The 11,976-nt window shown below is 37.8% G+C and overlaps 1 protein-coding gene across 1 annotated transcript in view; it reads right to left on the bottom strand.

The window, feature by feature from the left end:
• Positions 1–3,617: 3,617 nt before the first annotated feature.
• The window catches only part of KLC1 (kinesin light chain 1), a 66,486-nt gene continuing 58,127 nt past the window's right edge, over positions 3,618–11,976 (bottom strand). Inside the window, exons 12-13 of the mRNA XM_042460737.1 lie at positions 7,851–7,917; positions 3,618–5,130 (exon numbers count right to left, since the gene is read on the bottom strand). Of these exons, the coding sequence (XP_042316671.1) occupies positions 5,065–5,130; positions 7,851–7,917 (133 nt within the window). The 3' untranslated portion in view covers positions 3,618–5,064. The remainder of the gene's footprint in view (positions 5,131–7,850; positions 7,918–11,976) is intronic.

The following is an 11,976-nucleotide window of genomic DNA, read 5'->3' as shown; positions in this document are numbered from 1 at the left end:
TTGCCTGCATCCCACTCCTTTTGTAGCCAAGATGACAAGTGGAGGGGGGAATACAAGTTAGATTTGTTGGGACTTTGCTAAGAGATTTGTACAGGGTCTTCTATTTTTGACCACAGCCTGCCTTTTAATATGCAATGTGTCTTATTGTAGTATTACAGGGATTATGTATTTGGTTTAATTAGAGCCTAGAAGTGACATGAACTAAAATTCTTATAGTACACAACAGTATTTAGTGTACGTATGATTGTGTAGTGAGATACTTTACATAAGCTTTCTTTACAGCAAGTGCTTGTTCCATATCACTTGTACACAAGGTAGCAGCCTTCAGAAAGAAACAAAAAACAAATACATTTGTACATTTTAACTTGACAGTATAAACAATTTCAGTAAAGCACAGCACAGTGTTTTCAGCTTATATGTACAATATAAACATATTTCATATTTGAAAGTCAAGGGAAGTCTTAATTTTAATCTTAGATATTCCTCAAACTTCACCTTTTCTACATTAATCTCTGTTCTGTTAACTACTGCTGTGTCTGAATTAGTCCAAATATATTCTGCAGACACTAGCAGAAATCCCAACAGTCCTAGGCATGTTTCAACACTACTGGCTTCAGCATTTGTACACAGAATGGAGCTACTATCAGAACTACTCTCTCACTTTTATCTGATTTAATCTTTGCCATCATGAAATCTCTCTTGTAATTGTAATGCCTATGGACAAGCTTGTCAGAATATTCATTCATGTGAGTTGTTTTGTATTAGGAACTCGGCACAAGGTAATAGATCAGTTGCCTCTTCTTTTAAGGAACTGTCTCCAAATTATCTGTTCTCAATATTTCATACACAATTAAGTTATTCCCAAATAGTCTATTAACAATTTGTCCCATGAACAGCTCCTTTTTTCAAGGGATTTTTCACAAGTGCAGGGCTTACTGATAAATAACCTTCAAGTAGGGTGAGCTACACAATTCCCTCAGCTTTGGAAGGTTGCATCCCTATATTTTTCCCCTGTGAAAAAATGGGAGAGGTGGATGGAGGGGGAAATCCTGCCAATAACATCCCTCAGGGCTTCCAAATATGTATTTAACTACAAGTGTGGGCATTTTCACGGTCTCTCCCACTGTTTTTAGGCCTCTACGTTTTTTTTTCTCCCCAAAGGAAGTGAGCAACTGATCACCCATTTTGAAAATAGGATTGAACAGGTTAGGCAAAGGATGAGGTGTCTCCAACTGCAGCAAAATGGCAGACACCACCCCCTGGTCTGGACCATTTTGGACTGGAAAATGCATTGGAGAGTGGGATGGGAGGCCTCAACAATGCCTTTGAGGTCCCCTTTCTCCAAAGAGGATGTAGAAATGTAGTAGAAGGATGCAGTTGAAAGGACTAATCATATGTAATACTGCATTGCCACCAGTTAATCCTACCGTCTATGAATTTATATAAAATCATGCCAGGTAGTTCAGGATAACCACCACCTGGGTGGTTCCAAGCAAGCAATTAGCACTGGAACATGCTTTGCATTTCATAATGCTGTTTGCAATCCTTCACAAAACTTTGCATAGGAAAAATCCAACAATCTGCACAACTTCTGCTCATGTAGTGAAACTTGCCTTCCACCTGCAGACCCTCTTATTTCGCAGGGGCTGCAGGGAAAGGACTCTTCTCTAGATAGGTGCTGTTCTGCTGGTGAATGCAATCACTGGATTCCTTTCACAGCTTTCACTGAAATGGGCATTCAGTAATATTTGTAGGAGCCATTGTTTAACCAATTATTATAAATGAAGCCTATAAAATGGAGACACCTACTAGGGACAGAAACATAAAACATGTTTTGGAGTTTATCTGGAACAAGGAAGGATGTCATTCATGGCAATATGGCCGCTTATGGGAAACCACTCCAGATGTATAATAAGGATTCCAGGCCATTAAGTCTGTACAACTTCAAATGGTGGTAGCCTCAGCACCCAACACAAGACCCTAATGTGTGTGTGATAGATGTCTTTATGGCTGACTACAAATGAAAAGGCTGAGCTGGAACCTTTTACTTCAAGTATATATATTCTCTGTTGAACTGATTAGAAAGGTTGAGAAATCTATGCTTACAGTTTCTAGAACACCATCTCAGATAAGGTGCAATTTAACCATGGTATAAGTCCTCCCACCAAATTTGCGGGATCCGTTCTGGACCCTCCCTCCCATTAATTTGGAAATGTGTGTATATTCAAGACTCATAGCTTGAATGGCTGCATGCACCATTAACTTTAATGGAGGTCACCCCCCCATGAATAATCAAAACCACAGCTCTCAAACGGAGGAGGGGTGACTGTATTCAAAAGAATGACAACTCAGTAAACTGGCTTGTTAAGCTGTCCATACAGTAGCATGAGACAACCACAGGCACTATAAATATACACTCACCTAGAGGTTTTTGGGGAGTAAACTGCCTCTAAGCAGGAAGGAAAAGAGCTGTCCCCTTCCAGTCACTGATGTGCTAAAAAGCAATGTATTTGCTTGGCTGACCAATCTGATGACAGCCAAAACTGTTGCAAAGCATCAAACTCAGCATGATTCTCACAGGTCATTCTTTTTACCACCTTGAAGCAAGCTACTTTATAAATAATTGACACAATATCAAACAAGGTAAGAAAGGAATGCTTTCATTGTGCAACCTAGTAAGATGGACCATCTTCAGGATGGTATCCCAAGTGCAGCTGCATATAGCACTGTTTTCTTGTCATCCTGGAACACAGGATCAGCACAGAAGGCACTGAGTTGTTCCCCACACATCACTGTGGCCAGCCCAAAGAATGTCACTTCATGCAAACTTGTTTATTCTTAAGCTTCATGGCAAGTTTGTGAAATCTAATCCTGTCCCAGGACCTATACCAATTTCAAAGATAAAACATGAATACTCCATTTGAAAATGATGGCATGTAAAGATGCGGAATGGCATAATTCCAAATGTTAGCAAGTACAGACAAGCGTCCACAAGTTATTCCTCTTGGAATTATACTGCTAAAACTAAATTAAATCAGAAACTAAGGTGCTAAGCGAGCAGAGAGACTGATAAGAGATTTTTTTTCCATCCTTTTAACATACACCCCAGTTTGTAAATACAGAAAAGACTATTAATCATTCATCTAAAATGGTTTTATTTTAAAGCACTAATGCAGATCTAGTCTTGCTTTCTAAAAGAAATTTAGTATTGCATATTTACTTATCAACAGGACTCCAAGCATATGGAAATAGTCCAAATTTCTATTAGAACTATATCAGTGACACATCCATATCATAACAGTGCATTTACTTCAGAGTTTAGCTCTCTACAGGTTATTTCACATACGTGAAGTCTCTTTCAATGTTCAGAAGTACTGAAAGCTGTCACATCAGGAAGAGTTTACCTTTACAGAAGAGAACGCCTGATGGAGACATTATCAAGGAAAAATACCAGCCAATAGACAGACCACAGTTGTCTAACATACAACTTAGGGATGAACTGTGTAGACCTTGGGCAGTAAATGTTTTTCTTCTCTCATCCCACTAATATTCCAAGGCCAATTGAAATTATATGAAGAACTTCAGAGTTTAACAAAAGGTGGCAAAAAACAATGTAAGAATGTCCACTAGGCATATGCAAGTATTTATTTATTTATTTATTGTATACGCCATCTTTCTCCCAGAGTGAGACCTGAGGCAGCTCACAGAAAGAAGCCGTTCTCCTAATATTCCACTCAAGAGCAATGTGTCTCAAGAGAATGATCACACAATTATCATTTCAGGATTCAATTGATACAAACAAACAGCACAATTTTATCAGATGCATTCTGTACAAGTCTTCTTAAAAACAATTTACAAAACAGGTACTGTATTCACTTTTAGTGACATTAAAACCCTAATTTAACAAATCGCCTACTTTCATTCCACAGGCCAGCATGTTAACTTTTACCCACAAATTATATACCTGTTCTCTATCCTACTTGCAAATAATTTTGCAAAATGGAGATAAAGTTAAAAATCATTTATGTTTCATTAGCTTACAAAACCAAATAATGAAACAATCATCTTCTCCTTCCTGGTCCCCTGAGAACAGACAGTGCATCGACCAAGTGTAAGCAATATGTAATAGTGTAAAAATTATTACCTAGTGTAATAGTGAAGAAAAATTGCTTTGACAATTTTAGTAGCGAGTTCCTCCATATGGCCCCTTTGCACAGCAGCTTCAAAATGTAACAGTCGAGTATTGCTTTATCTTTTTGTGTTCTCATTCTGAACAGAGATCAAACTAGGAGATAACCGTAACAGTATTTCCAGCCTGAAGAAAATATGGAGTGCTCCGGGTGACTGGCAAAAAGCAAAGACTTATAAACTAGCTAGTTTTAGACTATTTCTTGAGCTCTTCACTCCCAGTTAAATATTAATTGCACTGCTTCCATTGATTTTTTGGGCCCTAAAAGGCCACAAGTGATCAGCCAACAAGTGCCACAATCTGAAGGAGTATCTAAACTATCCTATTCTAGGGTATTAGTATCTTGTTTTACAGTTTTAAAGGCTATGAAGCCCAATCACTAGTGACTAGGAGGACAACACAAGTTTTTCACTGTACACAATCCTGATTTTACACAGTAACAAACTTAATGGAGATGTTTCTCATTCCATCAACTTTATAAATAGTTACTAACACGCTAATTTTCTAACAGAACATCTAAAGATGCTTTTGCACCCTTTAAAATTTCAGACATTTTCTATTTTGTGGGTTCCTCCTCCCTTGCTTGCTTTTGCAGGCTGCAATACAGGGATGTGTAAAACAATTCCAGATTTTTAGCAATGAAGAAACAATAAATTTTGCATAAAAAAGGTAGTCACTGACTCTAGGTCCTTTAAAATTCCACTTATTTTATGGCCTAGGAAAAGGAGTCCATTCAACAATGTCTCTAACCTAGACAGCTCTAAAAAGACAATGATGGGGGGAACCTCCCAAAAACTGTAAACCTCAGTGCTTCATAATGCGCAAGGGAGATATATGTATAAATATGTATTTTAGCTAGCATCTGTCCCAGAATCTCAGTGGGCCAAATCAGTGTGACTGGCACTCAGAGCTCTTGAGTCTGTCAGACAATTATTTCGTCCCTGCATGGGGAAAAAGAATGGAAAGAGTTTATGCACAATTCCAAATTGTTCTAACCATTTCAAAATACAAACTGAAAAAGCACAAAGAAAGCCCAGGTTAACAATACCAAAAGTAAAAAAGCAACTTGATCCTTTCTAATTTCTCAATAGGTTTACTGCAGTTCATAGCAGTACCATTTCAAAGAGCCCACACCTAAACAGAAATGTTTTCACCCCGATATAGGCCTGGTTCAGAATTAGTAGCTAAATTGTCTCTTCCCATTACAAGAATGGGCTGACTCCCCAATGCAATGCAGCCATGAGATCAGAAGCACCTGCTTCTGTTTCCAACTGAATACTGAATACTGACAAACCAGAACCATGGTCATGTTTAACTCGAATTACCTGAACAAAGCAGGATCTTATACAGCAGCAATAAGCTGGGGTGTTTTTTTCCTACTGAAACTAGGCTGTAAAAATGAAGAAACTTGGGGTAGCCACAAATGAACTTGTGTGTGAAGGGACTGTAAATTCAGCACTGGTAAATCAAACAAATTCCTAAGTCCATAAGCATTTTGTTCTTTAATTCTAAACATATATCTTTAGCACCTAGCCCTGGACTCTCCCAAAAATAAAAGTAGATCCAGCAAACATGAAATCTCCCCACACTGCCTTAATACTATTTTATAGTCATTTTCTCTGTTTATATCTGATTATCCAACATACAGAAAATCTGTATTTAAAACATTTGGGTGATATACAAATTTTACAACTGAACATGACATTATTGGATAAGAGGAGTACATCTCATATCAATACAAGAGCATCTCAGACAACTGGTAATGCCTCTATATAGACTGTGTTTGCTTTCCTTGTACAACAAGACTGAAGCATTTTCTACTTCTCCATGAATTAGTTGCAGTTATTTGTTAGTTAACAGGCATAACACAGGACACTGATAATTTAGGTAAAGCTGTTATATGAAGTACTGTATAGGAAAAGGCTGCAGCACATAAAAAGTATAATTCCACACAAACAATATACAAGGTCTACTGTTTTGAGACCCTGGCTTATCTTAAGGGTTTTCTAATAAAGCTGCTTTGAGTCACAGTGGAGATATGGTGTTTCAATGATGCATGCGTCCTAAGAGTCCAGAACTCACACCAAAGCCATGCTCCAGCCTTAAGGACTGGAGCATGGCTTTGGTGTGGCTTCTGGACTCTTAGGACACATGCATCATTGAAACCCCATATGTCCACTGTGACTCGAAGCAGCTTTATTTTGGCTGTCTGTAACAGGCCAGAGTCAACAAGAACTTCAAAACAAAGTGTTAAGACTATTGCCCAGTTTCTGAAGAGGACTGTTGCTGTGCAGTTACCTCTATTCACCCAAAAACGCCTCTGGTATTCTATCACATGGTGTCAATTTTATGGCCCCTAGTGATGGCTCAAAAGCTACTATGGACCCTCCCTCCAATCTCTCAAAGTACAGCCAAGAGCCTACAGAAAGAAAGGGCACAATTGTAATTCTTAATACCCATCTATCACTTAGAACTCAGTTCAGTTTGAATCTACAGTCTACATTATTTGAAAAAGGTACAGCAATTCTTGCTCTTGCTGGATAAACTATTCAGAAGTATCATTTTTATACAAAACAGCATGAGAGAATGTAGGTACTAAAAAGATTGTCTAAAAAGTAGGATCTTAACAAGGTTTGGGGGAAAGTGTCAAGACCCTGTATTTTAGAAACTGAGGGAAAGTGAAAACCAAATCCAGAGTCGTTGTTCTATCTGTTCTCTGTACACAAAGTTGATGGCAGCTATGAATGGGGGCTATTTTGATGGGCGTGAAAGATCACAATATGAACTGAGCAATGAGGGAATCTTAAGAGGCATGTGGAAGGGGAGACTTCAAGAGTTTTACGGATCTTTGTTAACACCAAATCATGGGTGTTAATCCAGTTATCAGCAACACTGATAAGCTGCATCCTGCCTGTCCAACTTACTATGTTTTGTGTCCATATCAAACTCTGACCCCTTATTAAGAGTAGCTTCATACAAAGAAGTAATATAAGTCCATAGAATGAAGGCATGTCTGTATCAAATTAATTTTCATTCTTTATTTTAGGCAAGAAAATATTCATTTTCTCAAAAAAGGACAAAAGCAAGATATGCATAAAATGCTATCACTGCCTGTACTCTGCAGTGTACAATTACAATTTAGCATCTCATCTTCTGTCTATGGCAGCAGTCCCCAAACTGTGCCCTTTAAGAGATTTTGGACATCATCTCCCAGAAGCCTTAGCCAAGTTGGCCAATAGTCTGGGATTCTGGGAGATGAAGTCCAAAAGCCCTTAAAGAGCACAGTTTGGGTATCTCTGGTCTATGGGAAGGACCAAGTATATGATGCTGTTTTGGCTGACTGCTCTAAGACTGTAGAGCCAAATGGGCGTTTATGAGCAGGAACAGCTTTGAATTACTTTAAAACATCATTCTGAGGAAGAGTTCACAAATGGAAATAGCTGCTGGTGACCACTTCAAAATATTAATTTTGGTGTACACAACTGCAAAGACTATAAAGCAGTTTGCAAGGTGTTGTGGCAAAAAGCTTGCTGTATGGAGTATATGAACCTCTGAAACTGAATAACCCAAGATTGCTGACACTTTACTTTAAGATACAGCTTTTCAATCCAAGCCCTGCTAGTATCATTTAGTTGCGCAAGAATATTGTAGGGCTTCTTACTTGAAAATGATCTTCAGATGCCTTGCCACCCATGTTAAGAACATTCAGTGAACTGGCACGCTTCATGCTGGACAGTGAACATGCAAGGATAAACCAATCAGAAGGGCTGGAAATGGAAAGCTCTGAACACATGCATACAACAAAAACTTTATTCTGATACAACTCCTGGCAAATTTTATACCTGAACTTTTAAGATATAAAAGTTTTTAAACATGCTTTTCCTGTTCCTAAACAGTCAACCAAACACTCAATGCAGGAAACTTTAAATGTGATTCCAGTTGCAGAGTAGAAACTCTGTATTAGCATTAACAGTTAATTAGTGTATTTTATTTTGTCTTAATACCTCCATCCTCAAGGTACTCAGATATATCCCAGCAGCATCTCATTCACTCAAACAGTATTTAACTAGAGCCTTTTAGCAGGCTTCCACAGGACTGAAGCTTTGACTTCTGGAGTTTTGTTAGAGGATTACTTCAATTCCCAATGGTTGAAGGAAGCATGAACCAAATCAGAGCTCTCTCTTACGCAGACTGTGAGATCCAGTCCTGGAAGCTTTGTCTTAATATTCTAATAGTAGTCAAACGCTCTTACTACTCAAAGGACAACTGGGCTAAATCCAACTATTAATCCCAACTCATTAAGGCATTATAAGCTTGACAGGTCAACCCTTTTATTCATTCAACAGGCCTGGTCAAATTAAGACTGCAACTGAGCCATTATTGGTAGGTGATAAGTCTCTGTATTAAGTTACAATTGAAACAATGGGTAGGCATATATGTATCACATAGTTCAATCTCCATGGCTGTGTCCCCTGATGCCAACCATCCCAAAATCCAGCTTGCAAGCAGAGCAGCCACACACACTCCCAAGGCAGGCATTTCCATGTTGTTGTTGTTGTTGTTTTTTGGGGGGGGGGACAACAGGCACATTTCCATCTTTTTTCCTGTATCAGGATACACTGCGGGGTCCTTGCAATATGCAAAGCTACAGGAAAATAGCTGGATATGTAATTGCTGTGCACCCTGCCCTATAGTGATATGGAAATAACTGTGTTGCAGCCACTGAGCTGCTTACAAGATGTGCTGGGGGGTGGTTGTTCACTGTGTAGTTAGAAGAGAATGCAGGAAAGATTGAGCTGAAATGATCATTATTCACCAACAGAATTCCAACCACCATATTATAAAAAACATGTGGAATTACCATGGTGGCTTTCCAAGTTTTCAAAAATGATAAAAACCTCAAAAATTGGCATGTGGTCTACCATTAAGATTTGTAAGTACCACATAAAGTCAGCCCTCCATATCCACTGAATTTTTACTCATGGAATGAATATATATATATTCCAAAAAGCAAACCTTGATTTTGCCATTTTATGTAAGGGATACTATTTTACTATGCCATTGTATTTAATGGTACAGTACTTGGACAATGACAAGGGATTCTGGAAACTGTAATCCAGAACACTGGAAAGCCAGAGGTTTCTTGTGATGTTCTCCAAAGTATTGATCCCCTTCTCCACTGTCATTCCCTTCTCCATTTGTTTCATGTCCTTTTTAGATTGTAAGCCTCAGGCAGGGAATGGTGTAATTAACAATTTGTAAACTGCTCTGGTAGAAGAGAGTGGTATGAAAACTCTGAATGAATGAATGAATGAATGGTTATCAATTCCAGTTCTACACCTTCACTTGAATACTGTATATACTCATGTATAAGTCTAGAAATTTTAGTCAAAAAACTGACCCAAAAATCCCAGGTCAACTTATCCGTGGGCCAAATGTAAATATTGTACTTTAACTCTTATTAACAAGGGAACGATTCCCTGGTATAAGGCAAGAGTGCAATCTGTTTTAGAAGCACTGACCTTCCTCTGTCTACTCTCTCTTCCATCCAGCCTTTAGTATGAGTTAAAACAGTTATGCCTGCCATCATTTTGCAGGTTCTTTGGCATTGTTTTCCTTTGCTTCATCATTTAGATCCTTTGTTACATGCCCCTAAGTTTTACCCTCAACTTATCCAAGGGTCATATCAAAATCCACAATTTTGCCTCCAAAACCTGACCTCGACTTATACATGAGGGCGACTTATAGTCGAGTATATACGGTATCTCTATGACAACACTGTTATTAAAAAACAGCAAACATCTGCACTAATCCTGTACAACAATAAAGGGAGGTGGACATTTAAGTACACAGAGCTCCTTCCTTCTCCAATGTATAGAAGGTCAGTGGCCACAAAAGCAGGTAATGCATCAATCAAAATGTCCAGACTGAACTCTAGGTTGAGCTACTCTCCACTACACTATTTTTGTCCTGATAGTCTACTTTCTAAGCTAAAGAATGGGTACCTTACTAATAAAAAATGGGTTGGAATCCTATTGGTTAATCCCAACTGAAGTAAACCTATGGAATCAATTGTGGAATTGTGAATCAACATACAGATAAATCCAATTGATTTGACAATCTTACTCTGGTTGGGAGTAACAATAACTTTTAGGCAACACTCTTTCAAACATCCATAGAATGGCAGAGCTACAAGTGTAGTGATCTAAACTGCTTGGTTTTACAAACAAATGATAAGAAAGAAAAACCAGAACCAAAAGTAGATGAACCTGCCAGACCTTTTTGGCAGCCAAAAGGCAAGTGCTAGCCTCTGCAACCAAATGTATGCTCATGTATGTTACATTGCAAACATACACTGCCCTTGAATTCAAAGATACAGCCATGATAGTCTGCAGAATCAGTACCTAGAGAGATCCTGCAATACCTTTGAGACTAACTGGAAAAAAAGAAATTGGTAGCATGAGCTTTCATAGGCTTGCATCTGAGGAAGTAGACTGAAGTATATGAAAGCTCATGCTACCAATTTCTTTCTTTCAGTTAGTCTCAAAGGTGCTACAAGATCTCTCTGCATACATTACCCTTGTTTTCATACTGCAGTCCTTCATGCCACATGGCAAAATGTTCATTGACTCACATTCTCACAAGTGAGGCAGGTGTCTACTGTTTAGAATTTTAAAAAATCCCACCATCATTACTGAAGTAGTTCTTTGGATCTCAGAGCAAATGTACTACCAATATTGAATCAGCAAGATCATGCATTCTCAAATGTTATGTAAACATATCATAAAAATCCCAAATTTTGGAAATCAAGAAAAAAGGTTATTAATAAATCTATATATGCTTTTGTAACTGGGGATAATATTAAAACTATATCTGTAGTATCCCTGCAATTATGTTTCCTTTTAAGCAGTACTGTATGTTTTAAAGCCTCCAAAAACTAGAATGGACATACATTAAAATGCAACACAAATGTTAGCAACAGAAAGAAGCAGTAAGTCATGCAATGTTGACACTTCTGTGTTATTTATTTATACAAAAATACAGTAAAGCATATACATGTTAATCTAAAAATGCATAACACCACATAAAGCATACACACAAAAACTCAAAATTCTAAATAAAAATAAATAGAAATTTTAAAACTCCACAGATACAATGCTAAAGTGTTAAATAATGAACAAAAAAACAATGTTTTATCATGCACATTATTTTCCTATAAAAACATACTAGTTTTAGAACAAGAAAATTATACTCCTGTATATAGAACCATTAAAATATTGGCAAGTGCACTTGTACATTTTTCAAGTTTGAGGCAAGCTGTAACAGCAGTTTACCTGTAAGTTTCCTTCTGTGTTAGAGTCTAACACTGGTTAACATCCATACTACTCTCGCAACACATGTCAAATCTCCTCCAAGGAGCTATCAATGAGGTAGGAAAAAAATTCTCTGAGAGATTTGCCTAGTAAAAGTAGTAAGCCACTAGGTGGAGAGTGAGCTTAATTTCTGTAAGTGAGTCCAGTAAAGCATTGGTCCATACTTTAATAGGGAAGCATGGTCCAGCTTTTCAAGTTTAATTAAGGATTAGAGGTTAATCAGAAAATAATACAGTAACAGGAATAGTAGGTAGAAGTTAACAAATATTTGCTTATTGAACTGAGAGTGTAGATTTGCTAGTTTCACTACTTAACTTGACTAATTTCCCACAGCAATAACATGAGGACTTCACCCAAAAAACCATCCAGCCAACTGTAGTTCCATTCAACTATTACCTGTGCTTTGGAAACAAT

This window comes from Sceloporus undulatus, chromosome 1, assembly GCF_019175285.1.
Source record: "Sceloporus undulatus isolate JIND9_A2432 ecotype Alabama chromosome 1, SceUnd_v1.1, whole genome shotgun sequence".
NCBI lineage: Eukaryota > Metazoa > Chordata > Lepidosauria > Squamata > Phrynosomatidae > Sceloporus > Sceloporus undulatus.
This window is presented reverse-complemented; position numbering and strand designations above follow the sequence as displayed.